The sequence below is a fragment of the Boleophthalmus pectinirostris genome, unplaced genomic scaffold, assembly GCF_026225935.1.
Source record: "Boleophthalmus pectinirostris isolate CB_2022bp ecotype Guang Dong unplaced genomic scaffold, ASM2622593v1 HiC_scaffold_2, whole genome shotgun sequence".
NCBI classification, from domain to species: Eukaryota; Metazoa; Chordata; class Actinopteri; order Gobiiformes; family Gobiidae; genus Boleophthalmus; species Boleophthalmus pectinirostris.
In genome coordinates this window covers 12,547,918-12,566,238 of record NW_026571152.1, presented here as the reverse complement: position 1 = coordinate 12,566,238, position 18,321 = coordinate 12,547,918, and the positions used below count along the sequence as shown (strand labels likewise).

General features: G+C 40.5%; 1 protein-coding gene across 3 annotated transcripts; it reads left to right on the top strand.

Moving 5' to 3' along the window:
• The first annotated feature begins 1,100 nt into the window (after positions 1-1,100).
• On the top strand, positions 1,101-18,247 carry LOC110160310 (lactadherin-like). 3 transcript variants are annotated; one of them, XM_020924940.2, is made up of 11 exons: positions 1,103-1,314; positions 7,845-7,964; positions 8,670-8,801; positions 9,556-9,588; positions 14,689-14,802; positions 14,913-15,094; positions 15,403-15,552; positions 15,748-15,892; positions 15,971-16,155; positions 16,338-16,490; positions 16,941-18,247. In XM_020924940.2, the coding sequence occupies exons 1-11, from the start codon at positions 1,245-1,247 to the stop codon at positions 17,082-17,084; spliced, it is 1,428 nt and encodes a 475-aa protein (XP_020780599.1). In that variant the 5' UTR covers positions 1,103-1,244; the 3' UTR covers positions 17,085-18,247. The 3 variants fall into 3 exon arrangements, with proteins under 3 accessions (XP_020780598.1, XP_020780599.1, XP_020780600.1); XM_020924941.2 differs by lacking the exon at positions 9,556-9,588 and having other exon boundaries at positions 1,105-1,314; XM_020924939.2 differs by lacking the exon at positions 9,556-9,588 and having other exon boundaries at positions 1,101-1,314; positions 15,748-16,155.
• The last annotated feature ends 74 nt before the right edge of the window (positions 18,248-18,321 follow it).

Below are 18,321 nucleotides of genomic sequence, written 5' to 3'. Positions count from 1 at the left end.
ATACAGGTCCAGAATAGGACACATAACTTATAATATTTCTATTTCACTGAAATGAAAGATTCAAACCACTGAAAGTGTTTTTAGAGAACTAGTTTTCAGTTGAATCTGCTCACACAGACCACATACTCCTTTGTTTCGGTCTCATTCACACTTACACAGAACTCACTTCTGCTGATGATGATGATGATGAATGACTGTGTAAAAGATGGAGAGGAACAAACATGAATTCGGAAAAAAAAAGAAAGAAAATTTTCATAATTCAATAAAAAATTGTGAGACAGATTTAGAGCTGGAAAAAATACCCAATTTTAGTACAACTTTGAAAAGCTTTCTAACTTTACTTAATCTGAGACTCCTGGAAAATGTGCAGTAAAAAAAGAGAGGGTTTTTTTTTTCTCCATAAATGATAACAGAAATGAAACTAGGCATTTCCAGTAAAAGTCTATGACTGACAGCAAACCAAAACAAAAAAACAAAACAAAAACCAAACATGCAACAAACTCAATCTTCCCACTGATAGTTCATAATGCTGAGCCAGTAACAAGGATATATAATAATTATCTACTCTGACAGGCCAGTTACACTGATAACTATCCACTCTGATAGGGTACACTAAGAGCCAGATAACAGCCAGAGTAAATTATTACTGACTTATCTCTTGTAATTCAAATGTGCTGTACGTGGCATTAGGCATAAACTGGCATGTAAATGGCTGACTATTTATGATAATGTATGGAATAATTAGGTCAACGAAAAACTAAGACTCAATAAGGCACAAGGGATAAAATCAAAAGAAAAACCTTAACAGGCTCGTCCCATTCTCTCCACCTCCTCCTCGTCCCCTAGCCTCCTCGTCTCCTAACCTCATCGTCTCTTTAGCTGTCAATCACATCCTCAGCCAATAGACGAGGAGGTGGGTGTTCCCTATTGGGCGTATGTCCTCTGGGGGCGGGACAAACAACTGAGGAAACGAGGAGGTAAGGAGCCACGGTCAGGAGACGAGGAAACACATGCCAGCGCACAGAGCGGGGATCCGCGCGGGCCTGGGCTCCTCTGATTGGCCGCTGCTGCTCGGGGCGCACGTGGTCCCACTGGAAGAGAAGAGCGCAGCTAAGACGGAACAGACACGCAGTAGACACGCAACAGTCACGGAACACACACGGAACAGAGCGCTCAGAGCGGAGCGACGATTTTAGCCCAGAAAAACAGCTCCTCCTCGGGCACAAACCACTCCAGCCGCGGTCATGGAGCTCCGCGCACGGACCCTGCTCCTGGGGGAACTTTTATTGGCGGCGCTGGTGCTCGCAGTCCACGGTAAGACGCTTGTTTTCGACGTGTTTTTTCCGTTTGTCCCGAGCTCCGTCCGGACCGTTATGTGTGAGTGAACCATGGGGAGTGTATGGGACATGGTGTAAACAGACTGGCTTTAAACTGGTTAATCGAGTTAAAACTGTACTAACTGAGCCCAAAGAACCATAAGACAGTGTGAGATGAGTTTGTGACGGTCCGGTGCAGACTTCACGCGTGTTTTTGGATTTAAATCAGTGACGATTCTGGTTGTGAGCCGCTGTTAACCTCCTCGGTTCTGTTTAGCTGTGTGACTGAAAGGTTTTTATATATATAATTTACTTGTATTGTGTTTTTAATGTTTTCGTTAATTTGAAAAGCACTTTGAATTGCTTTGTGTCCGGATCGTGCCATAGAAATAAACTTGCCTCGTATCTGACTCATGCTGGTCTGATCTGAGTTAAACTTGACCGTGTCTCCTCCGTGTGTTTGTCCAGTCCAATTTGAATCTAGACAAACTAAAGGTGTAGGGGTAAAAATTGATTAAGTTTATGAGGTGGTTGTAGAGAATTGGTTAGTTTGTTTGTGATTCGAAAAGCACATATGAGATTTGGTTAGTGACAGTTTCATATTGTGATGTGAGTTTATGTGGCTGCTGCTGGTGACACTGTCTGTGATTACATGCACACTCTAAATCTAATTTTAGGATTTACAAGATTATTTCACTGTTTCCCATAGGTTTTTGTTAAGATTATGGGGGCATAAATCCTTCTTAATTGCCACTTACTGCCTAGTGATATTTTGCAGTGACATCACGCTGGGGGTGCTCTGCCTATATGCCTATTGTGGACTGTTCAGCAGTTACCATGGTGACACAATAAACACATTGGTAATAACTATCAAAAAAGTGTAAGACAGTCTGAAAACAAGGAAAGACGAGGAAAGGCAACAAAATGGGTTTAAGCAGCACATTTTCAGACTTGCATGAAGTTGGTCCCCCCCTTCAACGCAAACCTACACAAAATCAGTTGTTTGTGCCTCATTTGTGCTGTTTTCTTCTGCAAAACATTTCATTCGTGCTGCTTTAGATTTTGAGATATTAGATTTCTGGCCAAAAATGACATGGAGCCGGACATGACATAATGTAATCAGCAAAATAAATAAATAACTTAAAAAAATCAATGCAAAAAGTAAAATATTAACAAAAGCACAAACAAAACAGAAAGAATTTTTGTAATCGTTTGCAAATTTTTTGCAAGTTTTTAACATTTTCGTGGAGGCGGGGTGACGTTATTGGCCATAATGGCACAAACAAAAACAAAAGCAGGACAAAACGTCACAAATGAAGCACAAACAATTAACATAGTTTTTGTGTAGGTTTGCGTTTGATATGGGACCAAGTTCACGCAGGTCATTTTCAGGAACCTGTGATCAGTACAGGTGTTTGTGGTCCTGTTTAGATGTTTGATTTTCAACAAAAAGGTGAGAGTGACTAATTGAAAAAAATAGCTGGCTTGTGATTGTAATGTTCTTTTTAAAAAGACTTGTTTAACAGCAAATTGTGCTAAAATAAAGCACAGATTAAAGTCTAACTTGAGTAACAGAGCTTCAGACAGAGTAGAGCCTATAGTTAGCGTCACACCACCAGGGAATGTTGTTTATATCAGCTGCAAAGTATATCTTTAAGCCCTCATTTTATCCAGTGTAGTCTCTTTATAAGTTCATGATAATACAGTGAGTGACAAGGTCTAATTTAGTTACATCCTTTAGGTTGTTTTTAGCCTCTGGGGGAGAATTTGAGACTAAGGGGGCCATCATAGTCTCCTGTGTGAAACGGAAACACTGTTATTAAAATGACACGTCAACAGCTAAATCATCTGGTTTCAGCCATTTAAATCATCTTAAAAGTGCAGCAATCATAATCCGACTTTTGGTGTGCATGTGAGCAAGGCCACTGACAGTTAGAAGGACTTGTTGACAGTGTAGTATTTCTGACTCACTGTTGTTATTGTGGTGACGATCCCAGACTCACCTCAGTCACAATGAATTTGTCTCCTGCAGAAGTTTACATTTCTCAGAGATAAAGTATATAGTTCTAACAGTTTTGTAAAGACATTTAAAGACATTTTCTATATTTATTCTTGTGGCACACTAGCTTTATTTTTATATGGTTAAATGCATGTTTGCGTCATGGGTTGGCAATATGATGGCTGGATTCAATTTAATTTGGACTTCTTACAAACACATACAAATGGATTTTCTCAACATTGCATTACTATACTACTGTGCCACTACTACTACTTCTGCTGCTACTACTTAAAGCGATATGGCCAAAAAATAAAATGTAAATTTTCCATATCCTATTTTTTAAGGAATTGTAACCTGACCTCAGTTAGATTTGTTCTGAATAACCTTGGCTACATTGTCAGAACACAATTAGACTTGTTGCTCATTGTATTATAAATAAATAAGAGACTACAGTGGTCAAAATCACTCCCTAAAGATTAAATATAGGCAGTAAATCACATTACAATTGATTTTATGTATGTTAGTTGTTTAATTACGCAATAACCTGCTTTGCCAGTAAGAAACAGTTATCAGAGTAAACCTATTTCATAATAATTCTCAATTTCACTGCTTTGGAATTTTTCAAAATCTTGATAACTTAATTCAATTAATGAGATGAATTGCCTATCCCTATCTCTAACTGTAGTGTTGTTATGTTTCTGTTTAGTGTGTATGGTCTGTAACAGCTCAGTGTGAGTCACTCTGTGGTTCTGAGTTGTGCACTTGGCCCATCTCACATTAAACTGGTCCAACTTGTCAGATCTCTTTTCTTTCTCTTAAGACTTTAGTGGCATTCATTTAAATCACCCATTTTACATCAAACATACCTGGAGTTGTGTTGTTTTATTCACATGTTTAACACAAATCGTGCATATTTAGGCTGCGTTCTTCTCTCAAACAAAAAAACACTTTGTTCCACCTTGTGATATCATGTAGTAATACAGGAAGTGCTCCACTCTGTTTTTAAACTCCATACACTAGAATCATTTGGATGATTTCAGCACTGGAATTGCCAATCTTTACTGAACTAAAGGTAAAAGGTTAACTTGAAAACTACCACTACATGACATAACAAGGTTTGGAAATGTAGACAGACTAATTAAGAAGATCCCTATAATAAGAGATGTGTGAATGAAAGAAAAAACACTCCAGGTACGTTTTTGATGAGGAAACAACATTTTAACAACTTAAAGCTCATAAGAGTCAATTTGGTGTCATATTGTAAACGTTAATATTCATCTTATGTAAATATGATATAAAATGACATAGCATGTTGATATGACCTGACCTACTTGTGTGTCCTTATCAAAGAACAAGATATCATGTCTTTATTGAAAATCCTGTTCTCCCTTAAGTTTCGACCTCTGCAAGCATGCCTTGAAATTCTCCTGTGAGTTAGATGCCCTCCTTCTGTGTGTCAGATGCCCTCCCTGTGTCTCCACAGGTCATATTCTGTGTAAAAGCTGCTAACCCTGTAGTTTAGACCTCTGCTGGGATTGTCTTTTGAGTTTAAAGTTCAGATTTCAGTTTCTCTTTTAGCTGTGAATGCTCCTGGACACAATTACAGTTTGGATCAGAGTTGGTGAGTTCAGGTGGAGTTTAATCTTGTTTTTTGGTCATATAAACATTCATATCTCTGTTGGAGCACATGGAGGATCACAGAGTCCCGTTGTGCACGTGTTAACAGGATTTAATTTTTGATGTAAAGCGTTAAATCCTCACATGGTGTTCCCTTCGTTCTAAATCCTCACATCTTTGGTCTGTGCTGACGTTCTGCCTCTGCTCTGAGCTCTGAGCTGCTTTTGAAAACCTCAGAGACTATGGAGAGTCAGGCTGTATTCCACTAAATAAATTCTTGTTGGACTAAAGACTGCAGATCAACAAATCTCAAAACGATTCTGTATCTCTGTGTATGTGACCCAAACTGTACTCCCAAAACTACATGTACACGGGAGTTCATGCAAAAATGTAAAAAAATAACATAAAAATGCTATTTATTTGGAAAAAATCATTACAAAACAAACTAAACTTGTGAATTGTGAGTTTAATCTCTTATCTTATTATATGATATGATACACCGGTAATAGTAGTATAATATGAAAAATGTTGTATTTAAACGGCATGTTCAATATTCATATTCATCATTAGAGCTGATATATTGTAGATTGTTGTATGTATAGTTTAAGGTGCATTGGACAGGTTAGACTCTTTTGAAGATTGTAATGTTTGACACGGGTGGCAGATGTGACATATGTAGAGGTAAGTCTATAACTGTCACCTAGCAACCGTAATGTGAACAAGGGCCAAAACTTGTCTATATTACACAATAATTATGATTAGACGAATAACACATTTATTTAGTTAAATGAAGGTTTAAACTGTCAGAAAAATGCCTTCCTTGTGCGTAAATGTCAGGGAATTTACCCCGACCTCAATCATTAAAGAACACGCCAGAGACACAGTGGTTCGTTTTACTTGCGCAAGGAGTAGGAGAGAGCTGCCTGTCTCATCCTAACTGAAGCTCTCTTCTCTCCAACGCCCTTTTATTGTAGAGCACACAATTATCATACAGTAGGTTACTTTGAATACAGTACCTATTGTTCACGTTTTCTCATGACTGACAAGCTTCCACTGACACAGCCCCCCATTATACACAGATTTCACATTCCAGGTGGTAGATAGCCTCTAGCAATTCCCCAGAGTCCTGTGTTAACCTCATGATGTTTACCTTTATTATTTGTTTCTCCCGGTACATTATCTTAATGAGTCAGCCAGTGCATCAGCAAGATCACCTTATACAGCTTGAACACAACAAAACAAGACAAAACAAAAAGCCAATGTTGATAACTTATACTACATCATGATTACCTTTACATGAATCGGCCTTTAAATGAGAAATGTTTATAACATAAAAATTCTCTAACAGTAAATTGTCGCTGTATTTTGGATGAAGTTTTCTATGTTGATGACAAAGGCAGAGGGATTCTGTTTTACAACTTACAATGCTACTGTCTGTTTTTTTGTACTTTTCCACAAACCGTCACTTAACACACGTAAAAAGATGATAAATAGGTACAATCCCACCAAACCAAGGCAGAATTAGAAAAATATATTCATCTGTCAAATACACTTTAAACTCTGAGCCAGATGTGACTGCTGCAGAGAATTAGGACATGTGTATTATGTCATTATTATTATTATTATCATGTTGTCATATGACCTAATGTATGATGTAATAACCCCACACATCGCTTTTCCAAATCTGAATCTTTTGTCACAGTGAGACTGGATGGGTTGCTTTTCTGGTTGATGGTCCACTACCAGCTTGTTCCACACTATGGCATTACACTTAAAGTTGGGCCTGGCATTTATTCACTGCAGATGCCTTTATTGCTCCTGAATATCTTTAAAAACTGTACATTTGTCACTCCATAGGTCTGACCTGTAACTTGGCTTAAGTGTCATCTACTTGCCTCCATGGAGATACATTTAACGTGTACTGTGGAACATTTCAGGCAAAGCACTTAACACCACCATGCAGCCAAGCAGGTGCTGGATGCTCCCCTGGAAAAGTTCCACAGTGCAGCTTTTAAGTGTTTACCTCATGTGAGGAGAATCATGTGACCAGGGCTGCTCTGTGATGGGACTCCGCCCCCACCTTTCATCCTGATGACCATATTCTCTGCAGTCCTTTTATGGACCCTGAATAGACCCTCTATAGTCCTATTATTATAGTCCAGTCTAGTTCAGTCCAGTCCCATTCACACTCACTCACCGTGAAATCTCTGAGTGTGAAAGAGGCTGGCTTTAGTCTCAGTCTGCCCTGGGGCAGATTCAGCTCTCTGCTCCTGTCTGTGCTCCTGTTTGTGCTCCTGTCTGTGTTCCTGTCTTTGCTCCTGTCTTGAGGTGTCCAGGAGCATTCATATCTAAGAGAGACTGAAATCTGAACTCATCCAAGAATCCAATGCGTTTCAGAACATTTTCGAGAGGTCTTTTACACAGAAGACCCCATGCACACACAGGGAGGGCATCTAATAGCACAGGGACATTTCAGAACATTTTTGTAGAGGACTAAACTACAGAGTTTTCAGCCCTCTCTATCACAGGAAATTCTCCATCCCAAGCAGGAAACAGGAAGTGTGGGCATTTGAAATCAGAGGGTAAAAATTCAGGTCAACATGAGTTTGAGAGTTTCAAAGGTGACTGCAGGCTTGTGTTGAAATCCACACTGCAACGATTAATCGACTGATTGTGAAGATCGATTACATAAAATAAGTTGCTGCATTTTAATAATTGTACTGATTATCTGAACCATACAGACTCTAAAACACATGACAAAGACACTTTAATGCAAAGACAAAGGCATTATTGAATCTAAATTGCCAAAAAGAATAAATAGTTTTTGATTTCATTAATAATACACTGTATTCATAAATATTTTTTACTAGGAGGAGACTTGTGTAAATGTTTTAATGTCTTTTATTTTGTAGGAGACCTGTGCGAAGTGAACTTTTGTGCAAATGGAGGGACCTGCGTCACCTCTGGATCAGAGGTTTTCTGTATCTGCCCTGAAGAATTCACCGGAGACAACTGCACCGAGAGAGAGACAGGTTAGTCTGATACAATAATAATGAATAATACTGCTTCAGTTTTATATAGTGGTTTTCTGGACACTCAGAGATGCTCTACATTCATTCACTCCACACTCAGTGGTGGTAAACTACTATTGTAGCCACCATAGGCTCCTCCGACCACCACCATCACTCATGCACACACCACTTTCATACTAGGCAGTGTGGGTGAAGTGCCTTGCCTAAGAACACAACAAGTTTTTACGACTGGCGCAACACTGTGGCACCTGTGTCTCCCATCCAAGTCTCCCATCCTTGCTTAGCTCTCAGGGATTAGGCTTTGACAAGCTGGTATGACCACAAATATATCCTGGTGTACTACAGGTGAGCGACACAGTGGAGACAACTGCACCGAGAAGGAGACTGGTAAGAACTAGAGGGGAATAGGGAGACAGATGAGGCATGAGTCTGATATACACTACTGTACTACAGGGGAGAGACACAGGGGCGAGAGAGACAAATGCACAGAGAAAGAGACTGGTATAGCTTCTACTATAGAGAGAATAGAGGTAAACAAGTACTACTGCAGAGAGAGACATTTGAGAGAGAGAGAGGTTTAGTGTTGGTTCTGACCTGGTATTTCACTTGCTTTAGTCTGCATTAGTCCTAGTTCAGTCTTGGTTCAGTACAGTTTTAGTTTTGGTCTAGTCCAGGTCTCAGTCCTAGTCTTTGGTCTCTTCTCAGGTCCGTGCAGTCCAAACCCGTGTTTGAACGATGGAGAGTGTGAGGTGGTGTCAGAGAAACGAAGAGGAGATGTGTTCAGCCAGTACCGCTGTGTGTGTCCTCCAGAGACTACAGGAGTGCACTGTGAGACACGTGAGTACCTAACAGAGAGAGAGAGAGAGTACCTACACTACTCCAGAGAGTACACACACACAGCAGAGGAGAGGTGTTCAGTCAGTACTACTGTGTCCTCAGGAGACTACACAAGAGACATGTGAGTACCTAACACAGCGAGAGAGAGCACCTACAGAGTACTTAACCCCACACCTAACACGCTAACAGACGCACACCCACCTATGAATGTCGGCCCATTGACCATTAGACACTACACATCACTATCTCTCAATCCCTCAGTTAACTGATTCTTTGCCATCACATCACATTGGGGGTGTTCTTCTGCGTGTATGTTGTTTATGGTAGAATGTTCAGCAGTTACCATGGAGAAACAATGCACACATTCGCAAACACTGTCAAAAAAGTTTTAAGAAGCTCTGAAATCTGAAAAAATGTGAAGCTCAATGAAAAAACACAAAATGCATTGAAACGGCTAATTTTCAGGAGCCTGTGACGAGTACGAGCGTTCATAGTTCATAGCATAGTTGGCTAATGCTCATTAGCTTGTGACTGTAATGTTTAAGAGGGATTTGTTTAACAGTCCAAAGTCTGATTGAAGTTAACAGATTCAGACAGAACAGTGCCTACAGTTAGCATCACATCCCCAGGGAATGTTGACGACATCAGCTGCAAAGCATCAATTGCCCAGCCTTAGCAGAGAGTTTATAAGTGTACCTGAGAGAAGTTAGAGAACAGCTGAAGGAGGTCCAATGATGTTGACCTGTGTCCACAGGAGTCCCAGGATCTCACCTGTCCTCCACACAAGGTAACATGTGAGAACTAAACCAGGACTCAACCAGGACTGAACCACAACTCAACCAGCACTATCTGAGAACTAACCCTGGTGTAGGACTAACATCAGTCTAACCTGGTCTAAACCTGACTGCTGCTGTGGAGGTGATGCTGCAACACTAACCACTGCCTCTGCCTTTCCTCAGACTCCTCTAAAACCAGTGTGGATCCACTTATTCCTAACCTTGTAAAGCAGTTAAGATCCTGGTCCAAACCCATGAAACATTCTGATATAAAACATTTGAATCCGAGTGTATTTATAGAAGTGTCCTCACACGACTCAGCCCGCCTCCTCAGCCAATCAGAGCACAGCGTGTGGTCAGCTGCTCCTGTCGCCGGGCGGAAAACACAGCGGCAAAAAACTGTTCAAAACAGAAAGAAGAGAGAAGAAGAGAGAGGAGTCCTGGTTTAGTCCTGGTTTAGTCTTTATGTAGTCCCTGTTCAGTCTGGATTCAGTCCTGGTTTATAGGGATGGAACAATTCTCCAAAAAAGTTGAAATGTTCGATTTTGGTGTTTCAATTTGATTTTGTGTTCGATTCTCACGTGACCCTCCATGCGCTGTCAAAGCATTCTCACTTTCACGTTAAACGTCCTATATTATGCAAAATTGACTCTTGTGAGCTTTAAGCCATGTTATAATGTAGTTACCTTCTCAAAAACACACCTGGAGTTGTGTTTTGTTTCATTCACATTCATATTTTTGAGTAACACTTTATTATTAGTCTGTCTATATCTCCAAAGTTCAAAATGCTCCGTTCCACCTTGTGATGTCATGTAATTTCATGTTAACAGCTAACTTTACCTTTTGTTTAGTAGGAATTGGCAAATCCAGGGCTTAAATCATCCAATCAATGGGTTTTATTCAAGAATCACACATTTGTTTTGTCGTAGGCCCTATTTAAACCTATTCATAGTATTTAATTTTTTATTTTTGCCACATCTGCTAAATAAATCTACAACAGGGTGGGTATTCTCTAATACTGACTATGCTGGTTTGAAGATTTTAGACCTTGATAGTACCACAGTTTCCACAGCAGATAGGTTTTAGATTGTTATTATAAAATTTATAAAAAATAAATAAGAGTAAAAAACTCTTCTTTAACAAGGTTCAAATATGGAATGGAATTTTTAAACATAGCAATAGTCACCAGTCTGGAGCCTAAAATCACTCAGATCAATGACCATGTAAGTCACATTGAGCTTGGCCCCCCAGGGGACAACGTCTATCACAGTGTGGTCACCATCTGTGTGGAGAAGTCTACTCTACCAGAGAATGTTTTTAAGTGCTCCTTCTTAAACTGTGGACGAGACCACAGACAATTTCCATTTTGTAGAAATGTTGCTGAGGTCATTTCCCTTGAACGAAGGTGAGATGACCAGGTCCAGGAGAAGACACCGCTAGCTGTAAACCAACAGGTGAAAATGCAACAAGACCTCACAAATGAGCCAGTTGTTCAGCTAATTGAGTGTGGTTCAAATTCCCCAGTTTGATGAGGTGGTTTGGTTCTCTTGCTTTAAATATACACACGAAGAACCAGAAGATACAACAAACTGAAGAAACCCTGTGTGAGAAGGTGGAGATCCAGGATTTAACCACTACCTCTACAAAGAGAGAGAACAAAAAGAAAAAAAAATCTCTAAATATACCAGAGGATTGGTTGACCTGCTTAAATGAAGAGCCAGAGGTGATGACACAGACAGAATCTGGAGTTATCTCAAACAGCGTGGTTCAGAATCTGTGTGTGAGAAGGTCAAGATACAGAATTCAACATCTACTACCAGAAAGAGAAGGAAAAATAACAAAAATCTACTATATTTACAAAAATGTTCTTCTGCAAGGGAGAAAGGCCTGAGTCAGAGTTAAGAATGTGGCAGCAGTTTCCTCCAGGGATTCAGACGATTATGAATACAACTGTGGAAGGAAAATGAGATTCATGTTGAGTTATTTAACGGAAATCAAAATCTATTTTTACTACTGGGAACAAATCAGAAAAGGACAGATACACCATCATGAAAGTTAGGAGGAGGAGACTTTAGATGATCAAAATAAATAAATGCATAAATCAAAAGATTTGAAGATGATGTTTATGTCTAATAGCCTATAAGTAGCATATCATAAACCACATACAGACATCTGAGACAGTTTATTCAATGATTAAAAATTCAGAGCTGTAACCCAAATCACTAAGCTAATACAAAAAACTCCTGACTTGATCACATGTAGATTAAATTAAAGCAGGAGGCTAATAGTGTCATTTTAGCAAATCATTTAAAAAAGTGACCCAACTAAAATGAAAAGAAAATCGAATTGTGACGCATAAGATAAGTGTCAAATTGTTGCAAAACAGAATCGTTCCAGCCCTATTGGTTTAATCTTTATTTCGTCTTGATTTAGTCTTGGTGTTGCCCTTGTTCAGTTTTTATTCAGTCCTGGTTTATTCCAAGTTCTGTCTTCCAAGAAAAGTCTGAGTTTGAGAAACTCTTTGAGTTTGTAGGACTGAACCAGGACTAAAGCAGGACAAACCTGGACAAAACTGGGACTAAATGAAGATTCAGCAAGGACTAAAGCAGGACTAACAGTATTTAGTCTGTAGTTTTAGACTTTTGTGACTGGAGTCAAACATTTCACTGAAAGGGCATTCAACTGTGCAGTGTAACCTACAGGAGAGTGTCTCCCCCTGGTGTTTCTTTTTCTCTCTCTCACTGTTTCTGATGCATGTGGGGGCTGTTGTGTCGAGTAAAATGTGTAAAACTAATGTTGTTCTGTTTGAGACATGTTCTTTTGGGCCTGTCTGTCATGCTGACTGTAGTAAACATTCACATGTATTAATATATATGTATTTCACCTATGTGTATGTTCAGTTAACAGTTGAGAGACCGATATGGGCTTTTCATGACCAATAAGCTCAGCTCATATGTACAGTCCCTGACAAAAGTCTTGTCGCTTATCCATTTTGTAGAAACAAAAGCTTATAACCTGACTTTAAATTAATCGATTGGTTTTAGAAATGTCTCATATGAAAGCTAAAACCCTCCCAAATTATGCTCAATATACTAAAATAAATTTGCTTCACTGAAGAAAGATTGATCATTTAATGAACACAGAAAGGTCAGATTTTGGCAAGACAAAAGTTTTGTCGCCTACAGAAAATTTAACAAATAATTTACTTCAAATACAAAAATATGTGGCATAACGTCAGTGAATGAAGTAGTGGTGCTGTGAGATCCATATTTAATATTTTGTATGACTTCCATGAGCTTGAAGGACTGCATCCATGCGGTTCGACAATGATTCATACAATTTGTTGATGAAGTCATCAGGAATAGCAAAGAAAGCGTCTTACATGCCTCCCAGAGTTCATCAAGATTCTTTGGTTTTGCCTTCCATGCTTCCTCTTTCATTCTACCCCAGACATGCTCAATGATGTTCATGTCTGGTGACTGGGCTGGCCAGTCCTGGAGCACCTTGATCTTCTTTGCCTTGAGAAACTTTGATGTAGAGATAGAAGTATGCGATGGAGCACCATCCTGCTGCAAAATTTGACCCCTTTTATGGTTGGGAATGTAAGAGGAGCTAATACTTCTTGATATTTTAGGTTATTGATATTGCCTTCCACCCTGCAAATGTCTCGCACACTCCCATACTGGATGTAACCCCAGACCATGATTTTTCCACCACCAAACTTAACTGTTTTCTGGGTGAATCTTGGATCCATGCAGGCTCCAGTAGGTCTCCTGCAATATTTGCGGTGGCTGTGATGTAATTCAACCGAGGATTCATCTGAGAAATCCACCTTCTGCCACTTTTCCAGTGTCCATCCTTTTAGCAGGCTGTGGGCCTTGGCAAATGCCACACGTTTTTTTAATTGCCTTTTGTTTAGTGCTGGTTTCTGTGCACTGATTCGACCATGGAGGCCGTTTCGAGACAGAATTCTACAAACTGTTCTGGTTGACACAGGGACTTGAGGTGACCAGGCCTGGTGGAGTCTGCTGCAGTGGAAAAGGAGCTGGCCTTGGATTTTCGAATCAACAAACGGTCCTCCCAAGCAGTTGTCTTGCGGGGTCTGCTGGACCTGGGCTTGTCAAAAACATCTCCAGTCATTTCAGATCTTTTTCTTATTCTTTGTACTTGACGCTGAGACACATTGAAGGTGTCAGCCACCTCAGCAGTGGATCTGGTCTTCAGCCTCTTGATAATTAACGCTTTGGTCTCAGGGTGGATCTTAGGCATGTTGTCAGAGGTCAAGTTGCAGTTGATGTGAAGGTCTGGTGTGCTGGGGTTCTTTTTATACACACCCACTAATTGACTGATCAGTAACTGATCACAGGTGAGGCTGTAATCTAGGATTGGGTGCATCATATGACAAGGCGACAAGACTTTTGTCTTGCCAAAATCTGACCTTTCTGTGTTCATTAAATGATCAATCTTTCTTCAGTGAAGCAAATTTATTTTAGTATATTGAGCATAATATGGGAGGGTTTTAGCTTTCATATGAGACATTTCTAAAACCAATCGATTAATTTAAAGTCAGGTTATAAGCATTTGTTTCTACAAAATGGATAAGCAACAAGAATTTTGTCAGGGACTGTAGGATCTATTTTGAAAAACTAACTATTGGCCTATGCTTTAGATTTAAGGCCAATAACCAATATGTTAAAAAGTGCAATATCGGCCCGATATATCGGTCTGTCCTTGGTCTTGTTACATGTAATACAGCTGTCACAGTTGTCTTGTTACTGAACATTAATTTAGCATGTATTTACTATTGCTGGGTTTCAGATGACATTGTAATATTCTGTAGTCCAATCGTATTTAATACAGATGGGGAGAGCCAAAATTAATATTGTTCAAATGTAGAGTTCTGTTGTAATACACTGAGTCACTAATTGAAATGAGCAGGTTCAACATTTGTATATTTATCTCTTGGATATTTCATGGTAAAGTACAATGTACTGGTAATCAATAGGGAAATCTGTCTCTGGGAGTATGACATGACATTCTACAATCTGCCAACACCAACATTTATGTTGTTTACTATTGTGTGTCCTGCTAACACATGTGTCCCGTTTCAGACATAAACGAGTGCCAGAAGAACCCCTGTCAGAACGAAGGACAATGCTCAAACCTAAACGGAGACTTTGCCTGCACCTGCCCCTCCCCCTACGTGGGCAAACGCTGCCACCTGCGTGAGTTCTGGTTTTGATCTGGTTTAGACCTGGTTTAGACCTAGTTAAGACCTGGTTTAGTCCTGTCTAGATCAGACCCTGTCCAGACCGTGTTCTCTGCTTCTCCTCAGGCTGTATCTCTCGTCTGGGTCTGGAGGGAGGAGGTATTGCAGAGTCTCAGGTGCGGTCTTCCTCAGTGCGGTACACTCTGATGGGTTTACAGCGCTGGGGCCCAGAACTCGCCCGACTCAACCTCAAAGGGCTTGTCAATGCGTGGAGTCCTGCCCCTCACGATCGCTACCCCTGGATACAGGTCAGCCCCGCCCCCACAGATGGTATAAAGAAATGGTAGAAAGACTGAGGGAGTGTGATGTCACCATGGGAGTATAATAAGATGAACCCACGATGGCATCACTTTGTTTTCAGTGGCCTGTGCTCATTGGCGCGAAATGCCAAAAAACTTTTTTTTTTTTGTTCTGCATTATTTCCTCAAAACGGGCTAGCTCCTCCCATCTGTGTAATGAAAAACATGCACTGCATGATCAATTCTGACCAGTCAGACCCGGGTCTCTTGGTTCTGATCTTTGGTCTAACTCTGGTCTCACTTGGTTCTGGTTACAGGTGGATTTGACCCGGATCATGAGGATCTCTGGTCTGGTCTCTCAGGGGGCTGGGCGTCTGGGCTACTCAGAGTTTGTGAAGGCCTTTAAAGTGTCCTACAGCCTCAATGGGACTGACTTCACCTACTACCAGAGGGACGGGAAAGATCTGGTGAGTAACAAGACCTAAGACCAGGAGTAGATTAGGATCATAACCAGATTTCTACCTACTTCATCTACTGCCAGAGAGACTGATGGATGTAGTGAGTACCAACACCTTAGACCAGGACTAAAACGGGTCTAAACGAGGATCATAACCAGATCTTCCAGAGCCTCAGAGGGTGTTCTGTGTCTCTGTTTCTTACAGGTGTTCTCTGGGAACATGGACAAAGACTCTCCTAAGACCACCCTGTTGGACCCTCCTCTCGTGGCTCAGTTCATTCGGATTGTTCCTGTAGTTTGTCGTCGAGCCTGTACCCTGCGTCTCGAGATCATCGGCTGTGAACTCAACGGTACCTGCTCCTACCTGCTTTTGTCTGCTTCGCTGACTCTGCCCCTTTGGTTGTCTTCTGATCTTCTTGTATGTCCAGGTTGCTCGGAGCAGATGGGGATGCGTTCTCGTCTGATCTCGGACTCTCAGATCTCAGCTTCGTCCTCTTTTAGGACTTGGGGTCTGGACTCTTTCACCTGGAGACCGGAATACGCTAGACTGGACAAACAGGGAAAAACCAATGCCTGGACTGCAGCTGTGAATGATCAGAACCAGTGGATACAGGTCAGAACCAAGACCAGACAAGAGGCATGTTTTAGGTGGACATGAGATGTTGTGTGTCAAGTTTTTAAGTTGGACTTTTAGGCTGAACTTGACATGTTATGTGTATTATTTTTGATGTGGACTTGATGTGTTACGTCTTTTGTTTAAGGTGGAACTGAGGTGTTGTCCGTATTATTTTTAAGGTGGACTTGGGCTCGTCGAAGAAGCTGACCGGGATCATCACACAGGGCGCCAAGGACTTCGGGCACATTCAGTTTGTGACGGCATTTAAAGTGTCCTGCAGCAACAACGGACAAGACTGGAGCACTGTGCAGGACCACAAGGGCCAGGACAAGGTCTGAACCAGGACTGAGCAAGAACTGGGCAAGGACTAAACCAGGGCCAAACTAAGACTACAACAGAACAACTGTAGGACTGACCCAGAACTAAACCAGGACAATAACAGAACAAGTGTAGGGCTGAACTGGAACTAAACCAGGACAATAACAGAACAAGTGTAGGGCTGAAATGGAACTAAATCAGGACAATAACAGAACAAGTGTAGGGCTGAACTAGAACTAAACCAGGCCTACAACAGAACAAATGTAGGACTGAACTAGAATTAAACAGAACTTATGTAGAACTGAATCAGGACTGAACCAGGACTGGACCACTAAGACTAAACTAGAAATAAACAACGACTAAGCCAGGACTGGACCAAGTCTAATCTGGGGCTAGACCAGGTCTGAATCAGGACTGAACCAGGACTAAATCTGGTCTAACCCTCTGCTTGTCTCTTGTTTCAGATTTTTCCTGGTAACACTGATAATAACGTTCATAAAACAAACCGGTTTGATCCTCCTCTGTTTTGTCGCTTTGTTCGAGTTTTGCCCTGGGACTGGCACGGGCGCATCACCCTGCGAATGGAGTTGCTCGGCTGCAGCCAGTGACACCTGCTCCTAAAATACTGCAAATATTAAAAACTCAAATGTATAAAACATGTCTACAACGGGTTTAAGTACTATCAAAGTGTTTAGGGCTGTACAAAAGAAAAAGATGAGATGAAATGTCTGCTGTTTTTCTGTATAAGTCCAGCTGATTCTGATCTGGTTTAGACCTGTTTTAGATCAGTTGACTCCTAAGATACTTCACTCATCTTCTGAAGCAATTTTATTTTGATCACGAAATATATACAAAAAGTAAACGTTTGTCCCACATTCTAGATTTCAGATTTTTTTGGTCAAACTATCAGGAACAAGAATCATATAAAAACGCGTGACACATTATTTAATTTCAGACAAACTAAATCTTAGTTATACTGAGTTTGTGCAGCTCTAAACTGTCGCACATCAGGGTCTTGCTCAGAGTTTCTGCCTAACGTGTTAAAGACATTTTCATTGATATTAAAAATCATTGTTAATCATTATCGTTGAAGAGGGGGTATTATGCTAAATCAACTTTTTTTGAGCTTTCTACCATGTTATGAGGTTCCCTCACCAAAAACATGCCTTAAGAGGTTTTAGATGCATGCATGTTTGAGTTTTTTAACAATCTCTCTGAGGCCCTATTCGAACCCTGCTTACGATTAACTATGCGAGACAAGTTTCCACCCAGAAGCCTACGTCAGCCATTTTCTCACACGACTATTCTTGACTTATTGTGCAGTAGTTTGATTAGCGGCATGCATGCTGATTGTAAAAAGTGAAAGCTATAAAACATGTTAATATATTGTTTTGGGTGAATATACCATGTTCAAAGTAAGAGGTAACATGGTGATTTAAGCGTTATGTATAAGCAATTAATACCCCATAAAAGTAAAATACCCCCTCTTTTAGATATTTGACTCCTTGTGTTAAACCCAGGTCACTCCTTTTGCCCAGAGACTGTTCAACTGTTTTTCTGTGAAGCTTTGATTTGCACATGGTTCAGATTTCTCATGTTTTTGTGGTTCCAAAGTTTTGTATTAAAAGTTTGTTTATAAAAGGGGAGGTGAGTTGGGGGCTTAAAGTATTATGGGTGGGGCTAACCATTATGGGATGCTGCAATAAAAGTGTGAAATCGAAATATTCCATGTTTGTTTTGTATTGAAATAAAAACATGTTTAAAATTTCAAGCGGGTGTGAGTTTTGTGTTCCGTTTCCTTTCTTCTCCTTACATGTCCCAGAATGCATCACTCTGACACAGTGA

What these genes read in the sequence shown, in the direction of transcription:
- LOC110160310 (XM_020924939.2), top strand. Translation starts at nt 1,245, where the DNA reads ATGGAGCTCCGCGCACGGACCCTGCTCCTGGGGGAACTTTTATTGGCG. An exon ending in AGAGGGACGGGAAAGATCTG is followed by an intron (nt 15,553 to 15,747) that starts GTGAGTAACAAG and finishes TGTTTCTTACAG; the next exon opens with GTGTTCTCTGGGAACATGGA. An exon ending in ATCAGAACCAGTGGATACAG is followed by an intron (nt 16,156 to 16,337) that starts GTCAGAACCAAG and finishes ATTATTTTTAAG; the next exon opens with GTGGACTTGGGCTCGTCGAA.